This window comes from Lithobates pipiens, unplaced genomic scaffold (assembly GCF_037356315.1).
Source record: "Lithobates pipiens isolate NorthernLeopardFrog02 unplaced genomic scaffold, aLitPip1_a1.2 Scaffold_28, whole genome shotgun sequence".
In the NCBI taxonomy this organism is placed as follows: domain Eukaryota; kingdom Metazoa; phylum Chordata; class Amphibia; order Anura; family Ranidae; genus Lithobates; species Lithobates pipiens.
In genome coordinates this window covers 70,432,112-70,448,042 of record NW_027507789.1, presented here as the reverse complement: position 1 = coordinate 70,448,042, position 15,931 = coordinate 70,432,112, and the positions used below count along the sequence as shown (strand labels likewise).

General features: G+C 43.8%; 1 protein-coding gene and 1 non-coding gene across 12 annotated transcripts in view; both read right to left on the bottom strand.

Moving 5' to 3' along the window:
- Positions 1–15,931, bottom strand: part of SRCIN1 (SRC kinase signaling inhibitor 1) — a 942,827-nt gene that overhangs the window by 28,203 nt on the left and 898,693 nt on the right. For 4 of the 11 annotated variants that reach the window (XM_077459382.1, XM_077459389.1, XM_077459385.1 and 1 more), the window contains one exon: positions 12,628–14,553. The exons of 3 other annotated variants lie outside the window; for them this stretch is intronic. In XM_077459382.1, coding sequence (XP_077315508.1) covers positions 13,303–14,553 — 1,251 coding nt within the window. In that variant the 3' untranslated portion in view covers positions 12,628–13,302. Of the gene's footprint in view, positions 1–12,627; positions 14,554–15,931 lie in introns of those variants that run through there. 4 more of the 11 variants (XM_077459386.1, XM_077459383.1, XM_077459388.1 and 1 more) reach the window with 2 other exon arrangements.
- Positions 1,888–2,074, bottom strand: LOC143937530 (U2 spliceosomal RNA). The gene has a single exon (XR_013263667.1). It is a non-coding gene; the product is annotated as a U2 spliceosomal RNA (small nuclear RNA).

Here is a 15,931-nt window from a genome sequence, read left to right as displayed (position 1 = left end):
CATAAATGTGCCAAGTACTGTATATTCCAAATTTAAATAGCAACCCGTTACAGTAACCAAAGTAATGGAATGATTATAATAACAAAATTATAAAAAACTGTGGATCACAGTGCTCTATTGAATATACATAAATCAAATATACATAAATTAATACAATATCAGTGGATAATTTAAATCCGTGCAGATTATAAATAGTCCATGCAAAAAAAGGTATAAATAAAGTGAAACAGTGATGAAAAAACAAAGATGCAGCTTCTCATTAAGAGTGCTTCTTATCCCCAACTAGTGCTCAGGCAAAGATCCGGCTCACAGCCCCACACTGGATGCCACTGTCGTCACCGTCCCTCCCCTACATGTCATCACAGGGTCACATGTCTTCCTCAGAGTATTTATCCTGTATCTTCCTACTTGTATTGATCTCACTTCATTTTACAGATCACACTCCCGCAGGGGAGATTATTCCTGAGGAAGAACCTTCTTTCCTCAGCCAGAACACTGAAGATGGGTTGTGGATGAGTCTTCCAGACCCCTATAAAAAATGTATGGAGGGAGCTGACACTTCCAGTTAACAAGAGACAGCCAAGAAACCTTAAGGATTTAGAGTAGATCTGTAAAGAAGAGTGGACCAAAATCCCTCGAGATATGTGCAAACCTGGTCACTAACTATAAGAAACATCTTTGTGCTTGCCAACAAGGGTTTCTCCACCAAGTACTAAGTCATGTTCTGCTTGGGGATCAAATACTTATTTTACTCAATGAACTGCACCTTCATTTATAGAATTTGTTTTATGTGTTTTTTATAAACATTATATACCCTTAATTTCTTTGCAAGTGGCCAAACTTACAAAATCTGCAGGGGATCAAATAATTATTTTCCTCACTGTATAATATATATATACAAAATACATATTCTACGTGAGGGAGGTAGAGGCAGTACAAGAAGCCACTCAGATGTGCTACATTGCAGTAGTAAGCTCATGAGTATGCTGCTTTTCCTTTCACTGTCCAGTGACAGGCTGGGGATAAGAAGAAGACCTGTAGGTGGTAAAAAATTGCAGAAGAGAAAAATCTGGTTTCCTGCCATGCCAGACAGGGCTCTATAGCAGAACTGTGAAAATCTCAGAACTGAACAGATTTTTGCTTTATACGTATTTTATCTGTGTTTTAAGCAGTTTATTTTTCATCTGATATTTTATCCTCTAGCTTACAAATTTTCTGGGAACCAAAGAAATTTTTAAAACTGCATTTAAGACAAAGTATACGTTCTCATAACAGCGTGACTGATTTTACTCAATGCAAGGTCTAGATCAGTGGTCTCTAGTTTGCTGCCCTGGAGCCAGATACGGCCCTTTGCCTTTATCTGTCTCTTGGGGCACTTTTCTTCCCACTGACACAAATGGGGCATAATTCCTGTTACTGCCATCAACAAAAGGGGAATATTTCTCCGATTGAAACCAGTGATGGGGCATTATTCCTTCACTGACACCAACAAAGGGGTGCTATTTCACACACCGATACTGACAATGGGGCATTATTTCTCCCCCTAATGCCAAAGATGCACCGTTTACTTTCACTGACAGCAGGGCAATTTCTACCCCCAATTACCACACTCTGCCCCCTCCTCCCCAAAGCCTGAAGGACAGTAAACTGGCCCTTTGTTTAGAAATTTGGAGACCCATGGTCTAGATAAACTACATCCACTGAACTTCCATCCATTTTCTCACTTACATTCTCAAATAATGGATTGGTCTGCCAAGAACAGTATTTCATAAATGCACGCTGGATGTCACTTATGCTATTTTTATCACAGGCAGATTTTGGTATAGAGTGCCTTACATACTATTGATGTTCAGATGACTGGTAGGTTTTTCTCTTTCTTTTTTTTTTTTTTTTTGCACCGGTCCTGGAGGTACTGCAATACCAGGTCGATGCGTGGAGTGGACAGAGCAAGCTCTTCTTCCATCTCCCTGTTCTAAAAATCCATTTAATATATGGTCCCCAGATAGGGGACGTATCAGATATTAAACTGATAAGAACAGATACTACACTTGATCTTAGCCAAAAGGCCGGTTTTTCTCTTTCTTAGAAATATAATGCATCAGGCACATCCTACTGTAATTCTTGTGGCAAAAGGTAAAAAAAATTAAATTGATAATTCTACTCGCAAATTTGGGGTGACGCGCAGATGTTCAGCAAACAGAAAAGCTTTACACTACTCATGTAAAAGAAAAAAAGGGGTGTAGATAAATGTAAAAAATACCTTTAATGTATTGAAAAAAATGGTTCCATTCACATTTGGGGAAGTAAATTGCATCTGTACACAGTCTCTATTTAAAGTCTCTGAGTCTGCTGTGGCAAGTTGTCAAGCTGCTAATTTCCAGGTGCAAGCTTCACTCTAACAGAAGGAAACTGTATGCCGACAATGGACCTGAAGCTATTGATCAGTGGTGGCTTTCATACTGGTGGAGCTTACCTCGGTCCTCAACTTCGCTGTTTGATTGCTAGGCACTGAAAAATCTGCTTCAGAATCACTTAGTTGACAAAGGACTCTAACTCAGACGTTGATATGAACTAGCCATAAAATGAATCTGTGTGAAATACTGCCCCAGAAAAATTTGGCCATTTAGTGATGGAATACTTTTCTCTTTGGGGATACTGTGAATGCCTAACTTTCTTCTTCTGCTGTTGTATTTTGTTCTTTTGAGTACACTTAGGTTTTGCACCCCTATATAAGTGTGGGAACCACTTATCAGCTTGAAAATATATATAGCATATTAAAAGGGGTAATCCACTTCAGGCAGATTTTTCAGGTGTTGCAGAAAACGCAAAACAAAAGAGGTTCTCTTGCAGGGGTAATTTTAATAAACAAAAAAGCTATTTAGCTCCCTTGATTGTGGTGAGACCACAGACTGTCAGATATGCTCCATTACAGCCTGCATGCAGCTTTTGACACACATTGCCCTGTTCAACCCCAGGAAAGACTAATTAGGAGGTGGAAAAATGGAGCTTAATCCCCTGCATCCATGTTAAGGTAGCATTGTCTGCTATTAGCTGGAAGCGGTGTCTCAGCACATAGTACCACAGGTTCTCCAAGTCCCATTTAATGTCCAGGCAAGCTCACTCTACAATATGATTTCTCCCAGCTTCCCGCTCAAATAGGTAACTGGGTGTTCCTCTGGCGGATTTCCCTGCACCAGTTTGATGGTATTTAAAATGCAAAGTCTTAGATGGCTGTATTGGCCAATGTGCTCATCGGTGATTGATATTCATCCCCTATTGAATTCCGGATGCTGCCAATTTTTTCCATCTGGCTGGTTTAGTGATTGGAGGTGTACATTATACAACAATATTACGGTAGATGAGAATAATAGATGGATTTGACCGTAATAACTTTACAGTGGACACAGTGTACAAAGTGTAGTATGTCCATATATATTCTTTTTGGCTGCACTTTTAACATTAACAAACAAGTGAATCCTGAAGAAGCCGCAATACAGGCAAAACACGTTGATCCTACAGAGACATTGGATGCTGGAATTTGTAGTTTTGTAGTGAATATTTTTTATGGATGGAACAAGTTTTAATATAATAGGTGTTTTTTTGGCAATTGTTTTAGTTGTTGTTTAGGGCACAATAAATATCTTCACCTCCCCATGACTCACATGAGGGAGTATTTTTTTTTTCTTGAACATTACTGAAGCAATTCTGTCGTATATGGCCAAGATATGCTACACAAAACTATTTTAGGGAGTGGTTTTGGTCCCCCATTTTCCTTTGCAATATCCTGAAACCCTCGGTGATGCTACCCATACAACAGTGAAACTCTGTGGAAGACTGTGGGACCTTTCTAATTGCACACAGAAAAGGCATAAGCAATCCCAGTCTACCCTATCTTTACCATCTTTATTAGCATACTTTTGACAGTTTTGCTAACCCATTTTACTAATCAAGTTTGCACAGTATGCAACTGCCTAATGTTCAAATAATTGCACTTACATAAACTTTGAAATAAAGGAAGCCCCTTGATCTGTTTGGATTTCTCTTAGGAGATCCCTGTGCAAGTAAAACACGTGGATGTGTTGATGGTTCTGGAGAAGGTGTTACTTAAAGCAACAGCCTCGGGATAACAGGTAGTGTAGTCCATAAACACTAAAGCCGCGTACACACGTAGCCATCTGTCCGACGTACTTAGTCTGGCGGACGTCCGCCAAACTGTCCGTCTGAATTTTTGAACGGGCTACTTGCCCACACACAGCACTTTTTCAGCGGACTAATACGGCGTACTAAGTCCGCCGTACTTTCGAAATGAACGGACTCGCCCACACACGCGGAGGAAAGTCCGCTCATTTCGAGCGCGTCTCCAGGTAGGCGGAGCCCGCGAAGGAGACGTGGCTGGCTCCGCCGCCTGGTATGGACTTAAAGGGGAACCCCCAACGCCGAAAAAAATCGGCGTGGGGGTCCCCCCAAGTCCACAACAGACCCTTGTCCGAGCACGCTACCCTGCCGTCCAGGAAAGGGGGGCGAGCGAGCGCCCCCCCTCCTGAGCGGTACCAGGCCGCGTGGCCCCCCCACCCCAAAGCACCTTGTCCCCATGTTGATGAGGACAAGGGCCTCTTCCCGACAACCCTGGCCGTTGGTTGTCGGGGTCTGCGGGCGGGGGACTTATCGGAATCCGGGAGCCCCCTTTAATAAGGGGGCCCCCGATACCGGCCCCCCACCCTATGTGAATGAGTATGGGGTACAATGTACCCCTACCCATTCACCTGTAAAATAAAAGTACAAAAAAAAAACACAACACACGAGATAAAATACTTTATTGCACAGCTCCGGGGGTCTTCAGTCTTCGGGGGTCTTCTCGCCGGACTCCTCCGCTATCTTCTTGTAGCTCTTTTGCTAGCGGAGGAGTCCGGCTTTCTTCCTCGCCGCCGGCCTCTTCTCCCGACTTCGGGGGTCTTGTCCCCCTCTTCGGTTCTTCTGCCGGGCCACCGCGCCTTCTTATAGCTCTTTTACAGGCGGTGGCCCGGTCTTCTGTCGCCACTGCCGCCTTCCGTTCTTCTTCTTCTTCTTCTCCTTCTTCTCCTGGAGATGTTGACTCGACGCTCTCTCCGGCCACAATGCCAGGGACGCGCTGCGCGGCCACTTATATAGGGACAAGGGGCGGTGTCACATGGCTTTATGTCACATGGGTTGGTCACATGGGTTGATGTCACATGGGGACTGTGACATCGTAAGGGGGCGGGGTCACCATGTGACACCAACCCATGTGACATAAAGCCATGTGACACCGCCCCTTGTCCCTATATAAGTGGCCGCGCAGCGCATCCCTGGCATTGTGGCCGGAGAGAGCGTCGAGTCAACATCTCCAGGAGAAGGAGAAGAAGAAGAAGAAGAAGAAGAAGAAGAACGGAAGGCGGCAGCGGCGACAGAAGACCAGGCCACCGCCTGTAAAAGAGCTATAAGAAGGCGCGGTGGCCCGGCAGAAGAACCGAAGAGGGGGACAAGACCCCCGAAGTCGGGAGAAGAGGCCGGCGGCGAGGAAGAAAGCCGGACTCCTCCGCTAGCAAAAGAGCTACAAGAAGATAGCGGAGGAGTCCGGCGAGAAGACCCCCGAAGACGGAAGACCCCCGGAGCTGTGCAATAAAGTATTTTATCTCCTGTGTTTTTTTTGTACTTTTATTTTACAGGTGAATGGGTAGGGGTACATTGTACCCCATACTCATTCACATAGGGTGGGGGGCTGGTATCCGGGGGCCCCCTTATTAAAGGGGGCTCCCGGATTCCGATAAGCCCCCCCCGCCCGCAGACCCCGACAACCAACGGCCAGGGTTGTCGGGAAGAGGCCCTTGTCCTCATCAACATGGGGACAAGGTGCTTTGGGGTGGGGGGCGCCGCGCGGCCCCCCTTCCCCATGGCACCCCCCATGTTGAGGGCACGCGGCCTGGTACGGCTCAGGAGGGGGGGGGGGGGGGGGCGCTCGCTTGCCCCCCTTTCCTGGCTGGCCGGGTAGCGTGCTCGGACAAGGGTCTGTTGTGGACTTGGGGGGGACCCCCACGCCGATTTTTTTCGGCGTTGGGGGTTCCCCTTTAAGTCCATACCAGGCGGCGGGGCCAGCGATGTCTCCTTCGCGGGCCCCGCTTACCTGGAGACCCGCTCGAAATGAGCGGACTTTTCTCCGTGCGGGAAAAGTCCGCTCATTTCAAAAGTACAGCGGACTGGCATACACACGGCCGGATTGTCCGCCGAAATGCGAGTACGGCGGGCAGATTGATGTGCAACACGAAATTCTAAGTCCGCCGTACTGTCGGGTCAAAAAAGTATGCCGGAGGCTACATACGGGGGGATTGTTTGGCGGACTTGAGTTTGCCGCACTTTTCCACCGGATTGTTTGATCGTGTGTACGCGGCATAAGATGTACTGGAGTCATGTGGCGGATTTAACCATTGACACTATCCGATTCATTCCGATTCATTCAAAAGGTACCTCGATTACAGGTAATGGAACCAACAGGCTATGGTAATAGGGTGTGTGGATTGACTTGATACTCACAGTTGTGTTTCACATCTGCATGCTTCCCAGGCCAAAAGAAATGCTGTCAAAATACATTATTTATTACAGGTACTTATATACTGCCATCAATTTACGCAGCGCTTTACATATACATACATATATATATATATATATATATATATATATTGTGCATTCACATCAGTCCCTGCCCTCAAGCAGCTTACAGTCTAAGGTCCCTAACTCACATTCATACATACAGTACTAGGGCCAATTTAAACAGGAACCAATTAACCTACCAGCATGTCTTTTGGAGTCTGGCAAGAAATCAAAATACCCAGAGGAAGACCACGCAGGTACAGGGAGAACATGCAAACTCTGTGCAGGTAGTGCTGTGGTTGGGATTTGAACCAACGATCCTAGTGCATTTCATGTTTGTATACTAATATAGCCCTTTTGCGTAAGGGGGGTTTTCTGGGCATTTCTTGGGTGCGGACCAATGCCACTCTATCCACAATGACAGGGCTGTCCTTTGTTGCCAGGGCTGTTTGCCCTAGTGACTGAACCCATGGCCCTACTTCTTCAGACATCGCGGGTGGCCTGATGGCCTCTTATATTTGCACAATGCCTCAGTCTCTCACTGCGGCCATGGCGATTATTGATCTCTATGGAGGTTTCTCTGCAGTATGTATTAACTAGGATAAATTGATTTTGTTTCCCTTGACTTACTCAACCCCCCCCCGTCTCCCAGTTCAACTCCTTTGCAAAGTGTGTTTCAAATTAAGTATGTATGCATTATCATACAAAATTACCTCTCCTGCTATTTGGCAGACAATGTCTACACTGTTCTACAGCAGTTAATACTTAAATGTCAGATTTGAAACACTTCCCCTAACTCTGGTAGGACGTGAAAACCTCTTTAAAATTACATTTCTACTGAAATTTCTTTATGTCTTCAGAAATACCCCGTTTCCTATTCCTGTCTCGTTCTTTACCAAATTAGATAAGATTATTACATTCTTTATTTGGGCTGGATTGGTTCCTCGTGCAGCAAAATCCAAGTTGCAGTTACCCCTCTCTTCAGGAGGATTGCTTTGCTTCCAGAAATATTATTGCGGCAGTGTTGGTCAATGTACACTGGTGGTTTGCACAAACTCAATCGAATCCATCAGTTAACCTGGATACTGCTATCCTGGGGTCCTATTCAGCCCTGACTAGACTGGTATATCAAGGGACGAGGGCTGCATTGCAGATGATGACTCTGATGCGTTTACGACAGTTTGGGTTTGGGAGCAGGCGGCGGCAACTCTTGGTGTAGTTAATACTATTTCACCTCATACCCCATTGTTTGGCAACTCCAAGTTGCCATACCTCAGATCTATTTCTGACCCATGGCATTTAAAAGTTACAACAGATCATGCCAGCCGGCTTTGCTCCTTCCCTTTCCTACTCTTAAGGAAACCTTCCAGCTTTCTTCATGGATACTTTTCAGATACCCGTAGCTGAAATATGTGGTCCAGGCACAGTTCCAAGTGACAGTTACTGTAACACCTCAGAGGGTGGGGTTCCTTACTACTCAAAATGCGGATTAAAATCATCTCTTTAATTTTACCTCTGCATCACTGATGGTGATAAAGGTAGGGACTCTCATCTATTCCACTCCTGGTGGGCTGACATTCCCACCCTCACGGAGGAGGAATGGGATGAGGGGGTTCAGCACTTTGTACCCACAGTTATCTTGTCAAGAGATAGATTCATACAGCATAAATTTCTTCATAGGGCTTACTACACCCCTCAGCGTCTCTCATGGATCTATCCTACACAGGGGCGTAACTATAGGGGGTGCAGCAGTCGCGACCGCAACTGGGCCCTGTGCTGCAAGGGGCCCATGCAGCCCCCTCTACATATGGCCGGCAGCAGCATAGGCCGCTAGGGGTACCAGTGCCCCATGCACACGGGTGGCTGGAGGTGGAGGGTGACTAGCAGAGCTCCATGCTCGACTATCGCACTGGCTGCTCTTTAGTTGTGCATTCCCTGCATGACCTGTGTCCTCGGCTGGCTCCTCAGAGTACCCCTCTCCTGCTCCATGCATTGCCGCTCAGTCCGATGTCTGTTCTCCCCAGCCAGAGTCCCGCCCCCTCCCCGAGTCCGGCCCACACTGCACTGCATACTTTTCCGGGGTAAACAAACTTTAAGCACACAGATGCAGTGCAGCCCTATGAGAGCCGGCTCCCCGGAAGACACTGCAGGCCTGTCTGCCAGCCCCCCTCCTCCCCGTCATACACAGATGATGAAAGGTCTTTCTGGGAGATATGCTGATCACCCATCCAGCACACTGGATGGAGCCTAGGCTAACATGGATGAGTGCGTGGCCTGCAGCTTGGTCATGGTGAGTGCTACACACCATTACTTACCCCCCCATCTCCCCCTGGGGACAGGGACCCCCATCTCCCCTGGGGACAGGGACCCCTTCTCACCTGGGGGCAGTAACTTCATCTGCACCAGAGAAAAGGACCTCATCTCTTCTGGGGACGGGGACCCCATCCTGCCTAGGGACAGTCCCCCAATGGGGCACCTAAAAAAAAAAATTATAATAAAAAAAAAAACTACTGATGCCAGTGGTGGAACTACAGGGCTCACAAAGGCCATACATGTGATCACGCCCTGGAGTTCCACCGCCGGACTCGGAGGGAAGGGCCCTGGCTGGGGTTCAGGGGGGCCCTTCATGGTATCTTGCATCGGGGCCCTGAAGGTTCTAGTTATGCCACTGATCCTACATGCTCTGAAACGTGCCCCACATGCCGAAAAGCGTTGGGGATGTATTTTAATTGAATCTAGGAATGTCTTCTTATTCAAGACTTCTGGGGGGTGGTGTTACTGAAGATTAATATGCTTAGTGATCTTTCTATAGGGCTGGATCCAAAAAAAACTTATTGGGAATTAGTGAGTCAGTGGCTCATTCTACCTATGAAAAGCTTTTTGTGTTCTATATAAGTTTTTATGCTAAAAAAGGGCCATTCTTAAGAATTGGAAGCTATCTGCTCCCCCTACAATTGCCCAGTGACGTTTACTAATTGACTCAGTATTGCCCCTTTATAAGCTTAACTACATGGGTCATAAGTGTCCCCAAAAGTTTGTGAAAATCTGGGAAGCATTGATGATGGCCAGATCCCTGAATCTCTAACTTACTGCTATGGTAACCAAATAAGTGGACATTTGGTGATTTCCAAGATGCTTCTCTTACCCTCATGTTTATTTTCTGGTCTCCAGAACTACAGAACTCCCTCTGGTTACCCACCCAGCCTTGGGCCACCTTACACTTGATACCCAGTCCCCGAGCAACTATTCTTCTCAGCTTACTCCTCTTCTCTCCCCCCTTTCTCCTTTTCTCCCTCGAGGGTCTCTAGGCACACTTCTAGTTCATCAGCAAAGATTGCTAGAGGCAGAGATACATTTTCATCGGCATCATCATTAAGGCTGGGCTCACACTAGAACACACAGCGGCTCACAGCAGGAGTCCAGTGTGTCTCCATTCACCGTTTCAGGTCCAATTTCAGCTCAAATTCTGGGCTGAATTCAGACCTGAAACAGACCAAAAGACACACAGGGCACAGAGACACACAATCTCCTGCTATGCAAATTGGATGCAGGACAACCGACATCCAATTTGCAGTGTGAACCCAGCCTTACATAATGTCCAAAATGTTAGCTGTCCACTTCACAGTCACCATATTTTCAGGCTCAGGGCCCTTTTCTTTCCCACTGCACAGTTGCCACAACAATGTTAAGTATTTTACCCATATTGCAATGTACAATGAGACTGTGTGGTGCTTGGCCATCTGTTCAGGGTTCACAAGGCAGGTATGCGCCAGGATAACCAGACTTCTGGAGTCTAGGGGGGATTCACACTTTTCCCAAAGTTCAACATTTCCAGATCATAAAAAAAAGGACAGCCGTCTAAGTCTCCTCCATAGGATCTTTGGTTAGGGGGTACTCAACGACAATGTGACCCCACTCACTACACCACCAACACTGGAAAAGCCAACAGGTTCCACCCGGTCTTTCCAGATAGGACCTCCCATCAGGAGGCAGCTCTTGGACCACTGCTAGCCTCTGTGACTCCCTTTGGGCTTTACCAGCTGTGACATTGGTTTTGAAATGGTTGCTAGGGGAGGTAGCCTCTTGTTTGTTAGGGATCTGAGGTCCTCAGTTAATTAGCCTAATTTAGATCAGCTTACTCTACCCACTACTGTAGCTCTTGAAGTAGAGCTCCCAGGAATCAGTAGATTTTGACTCTCTCCACAATTTGTGGCCATTTCAGGCTGCAGCCAACATCTGACCAGGTTGATCTGATTTCATAAGTTTGGGAGTGGGGATCTCCATTCACCTTTTAGCACTAGCTGTGCACTCTCACTTAAGTTGTGACGCCTGGATCCCGCTAAATCCCTGCTTTTAATTTAATATAGTCGTGTGTTATTAGATGCCGTGTTAAAGTACGCCTTTTGGAAGATTCCCTCTAACAATGGTGCAGTAAGTGTTGTCCAGTGTTTCTTAGGCCAGGTCTGCCCTTCTGCGGTTCTCTCAGAAGTAAAGAAGGTCTCTGCATCATCTTGTGTTGTCATTCTTTGTGGGAGGTGGCTTACTTTGCCTGAATAGGTGTCACCAGGGAAAACAGTGGAAACACCTGTTTGGTCTGGCAGCTGCTGCATCACTTTTTTGAAGGACTATAGATCTTTCTCTACTACCTGAGTCAAAGCAAGTTACCTGAGCTTTGGTGCTCACCAGCTTGGCCACCAACAGTCAATTTGTTTCTTGCTGAACTGCATTAGGCTGTTGCTGATTTGCACTTGTCTGCTGTTGCTAGGAAGCCAACGATCTATTGATTTTTTGTTGTGGTGTCAGGATTTTTTGCTGCTAGGCCAGGTTCTGCTGATGAGTCTTGTAGCTTGGAGTCATGACTTTATCAAGTCTTCCATGCTGCATTTTCAAAATGTACACAGCAGTGCACTGTGCCTTTAAGGGGTACAGACTGAAGTATTTGCACCTTCAAGCAACAGTCTGTTGTAAGCAAGATCATGGTGGCTAATGTGCCTCTCTCCCAGGACACAGACAGCAGTTTTACAGATTCAGCAGAATGTTAAACTGTCTCTGTAAATCACTGCCAACACCTGCTTTTTCCATTTCTTAGCTCAATGGCACTTTAAAACAAGGTGCACACAGTTCACGACTAGCAAACTTGCTTTTCAGCTTTGATCAGAAGAGCGAATGCCTGCATCCTCCACCAATTATGAACAATCAGATTCAAGCAGAGAGGTAATCCAGATGCCAAAGTATGTTTAAAAGGGCTCCCTATTTACGTTTGTCAGTGTTGAAGACATATTCAATCACAGCCTGCATGCAGCTTTTCTCTAGCACACATGGTCCTGTTTATTTCTGGGAAAGACAAATTGTGCTCCAAGTGGAAGAAAAAGTGTGGCCAGTGTATAACACCATGTATACTGTGGAAAATACCTATCACTACCACCTATGATCTCCCGATTCTGTACTTCCCTTCGTGTTCCTCCCCAGTGCGTAACTTTATGTGCCCCACCTACCTATTGCAGTCTGAGCAGCTGTTGTGGCATGGTTATCTGTGCTCTGTGTTTTTATTTGGTAAAGGCTAAAAGCCCTAATTGATATTTTATCTGTTTGGTCTTTCTCTACAGTACTGCCAGTCTTTATTTCCAGTGTTGATCGTTTATATTATAGAGCTCCTTTAATTAGCTTTTTTTTCTTTATCTTTTTATATTTTTGCAGTTCAGCTTGCAAAAAAGCAGTGCGAATTAAACAAACTCAAGTTAAAACTGAACACCGGGCAAACAGTCAAATATAACAAAGCTACTTTACTTGCAAAAGTGTTTGTATATCTGTCCACCCAGTTTACAGATTTACACAGCTCAGTTCAGCAAGAGTTAGAGGTCACCTTTTCACCCTCACTCTGTCACTGGACAGTGAGATAAAAAGCATCAGACTAATATATTCATCTCTGTCACTCTGCTCTCTCCCCTTTCTTACGCCCTCTCTACAGGGTCTGCAAAAGGCTGATACCAAGTCAACTTCAGGCACTTACACTACTAAAATGCATTTAATGATTTATTACAGAATACAAAACTATCAACCTTGAGGCTACATATTCAACATTTAACAACTCATTTAAGATGGTGATCATCATATCAGGATGTTAGATTATTTAATCGACCATTTCAGTCAATGTGTAGTTGTAGGAGCAGAGACAAACACACTGCCTGGTTTAACATAACTAAACCTACACAATTTACTAAGCTGGCTTTAAGGATGAATCAATACAGGGTTCCAAAATGTTGTATATATGTTATATCTATCTGCAGTTCAACTTTAAGGATACATGTTCAGCTTTTAACAAACCCTTTAAGATGATGTGTTTTTTTTTCTTTTCCACTTTTAGCGCATCTTAAGTTTTTTAATAAGAACATTTTAGAAGAGGTTTACTGGTATGCTAAATGATTACCTTAGGCCATAACATCAGGATGTTGGATAGGTTTTCTGAATAACAATTGACCATTTCAGTCACTGTGTAGTTAGTAGCAGAGCCTAATACACAACTTGGGTTAACATAGCTACACCTACAGATTTTTTTAGGCAGAAATAAACCTTATGTACCTACAAAATCTTACATTCAATTTGAGCGAGAGATTGTAGATTTAAAATACATTTTATACAATATACACAATCAGACCAGGTAGTTATCATGCAGAGCACATAGGATGGTAAAGAAAACAATTATGAAACCTTAGAGATCTGAGGTTTTGGTAGCAGAGGTGGTTTAGTTCTGGCTGATCCATTGATATCCAGGTCTTTACTACTTTTGCTTGGGAAAGCTTTTACAGCAGATACATTCTCATTAACATGGGGCAAATCATGTTTCTCTGGTTTCATATCAAACCCACTGTCAGCGTACTCCTGAATTTCATGTTGGGCATTTTTCTCAGGGTCAGAAGACTGGAATGGGAATTCATTTATGGTAAGCTCAAGTTCTCTAATACTCTCCTCCAGATTATCCAAGCATTTGTAGGTGTTCTTACAAATGTCCATGCTCTTCCAAGTCCTTTTACTGTTGTCCTCACTTTTGTCCACACTATTGTGTAATACATCCAAAGAACTGTTCTTTGATTCATAATGAGAATTAATCATCTTCTGAACATCAATGACCCTAAGATTGGAAGGGACTTGTATGGCATGTGACAAGGCTATGCTGTGTTTAGAAACTAGACTCTTTGAACTTGTGGACTTTGTTTCTTTTTCTTTTTGCAGTTGCCTTGGTTTTGGCATTGGTTTTACTGACATTAATAGCTCTTGTACCTTCTGATGTTTGTTAATATTGGAGTGACCACAATTGCTTTCAGGTATCCACTTGTGTGTATTACTTTCCACAAACTTTTCATTTTTCTCATGAACCATTCCTTGTACATCTTGAACTTTATCTAGTCCTTTGGATCCCACCATCCTGCTCTGTGTAATGTCCAGTAACTGCTTACATTCATTTTTAGTTTGATCACTGGTGTTTTTTGTTAACGTTTCATTATACATACCTCCCAATGATTTTGTGTTCATTAAAAACATATGCGCACTTTCTTCTAAATTTGTTTTGTCTTCGGATCTCAGTGAAACAATGCTATCATTTGTGATTATGAAGCCTACAATGCCCGAGTCTGTCTGATGCAGGTTTGAATCCTGGGAGTCCACACTGTACACAACAGAGCTGTCCATGGAATTTAGATCACCTGTCCAGGACAAAGGTAGTCTACACTGATCTCCAGCATTAATCCTTCCATGGTTAGTTACTCTCGAGTATGACCATTCTGACACTTCCTCTAGTAAAACTTCACTTGCATCATAACTGCCTGGTATGGAAACATGATTGCCACATGTAGGATTATCAACTCCTACAGATGACGTCTGATTGGAGTTCCACTCTGTTAGTATAATTTGTGGTAAGGAGAATTTTCTGCTGACTAAAGGATCAGATGATTCCTAGAGAGAAGACAGGAGAATTTTACGTACGATAAAACTGATGCCACCAGTTAAAATTTTTTAGAGCAACGACAATACTAAAATGTTTAATTTAAAATAAATGAGCTAATTAATTTGAAATATAAGTAATAAGAGGAGTGAAAGTAGTTTGACAGATATTTGTCTATAGTTCATGGTAATCCTCAGTTATCATGATTGTTATTTAAGACAACTAACATGCATTAGTATGGTAAGGACTTTTTAGAAGGTAACTGTTTCAATACAAGTCAGTTCATGTTCGTTATATTTCAGTGGATCAAATAGAACATTTTGAGCAGGTAATAAAGAAGAAAAGGTGGGAATGCCACAGAGTATGAAGACTAACATGTCAAAGCTTGGGCAATATTTGTGAGGTTAAGGTATACTGTACAAAATAGGTGCACATTCCTACATGAGTCATAAATCTTAGGACATCCTACAGTTTTAAAGAGTTCAGCTACATGTAGTTTGTTATGATGGGCAGCCAATAAGACTATTTAAAAAAAAGTTTGCGGTATTCCAAAGGACAACCAGGCACAAACTTATCAAGCCTAGCTATGCTTTGGGACAAGTGCTCTTAGTTGTTTGAAACTTTATCTCCTTAACTTTATCACATTAATTATGAACAAGTCTGTTGAAGTTTATGTGCTTGCTCTGGTACTGGTCATGTACATACCCAATGTATGTAATAGTATCTAAAATGTTAAATGACTATCACTTCTCTTGGATCTTAACAATATGCATTGTGAATGCCTGTAATTCCAACTTACCTGGATCTGAAGAGACATAGATGAATTTAAATTAGCAGAGAAAGCCATAGATGTGTCAGGTTTCTTGGAAAGTTGTACAGCCTAGCATGACCTTTGAACATTTGTGTCCGATAATCTCTTTCTTGTTAACATGGAAATAAATCAGTGACATATCCGGCGAAGAAGGAAGGAGAACGAGAGAGGTGCAGCCTCACATTGTGAAGGAGAAGGTTAAACAAGTGAAAATGACTTCCATACCCAAGAGATGAACTGCCAGTGCTTAAAACTCTTGTTGCTGATTCTTGTGTTGTTAGTAAGAAGACAGTCTTTTGAGGTACAGACAAATGCAACAGCCAAGAGAAACAAATAATACGTGTACAGTCCAAGACAGAAAGAGAAAATCAATAGAATGCATAGTATGAATGGAACCAGTTGAGATTTCTACTTTATTTCTGGACCCATAGACAGCAGATTTCTGACTATTTAAACAGAAGAATGTAGAGTGAAGTGGAAGACTGACATTTTAATTTTAGATATACATTTCCCAAAGAGTTATTGGTAAAACTTAACATGATGAATGCGTATAGCATATGCTCTCTGTAGACACATCA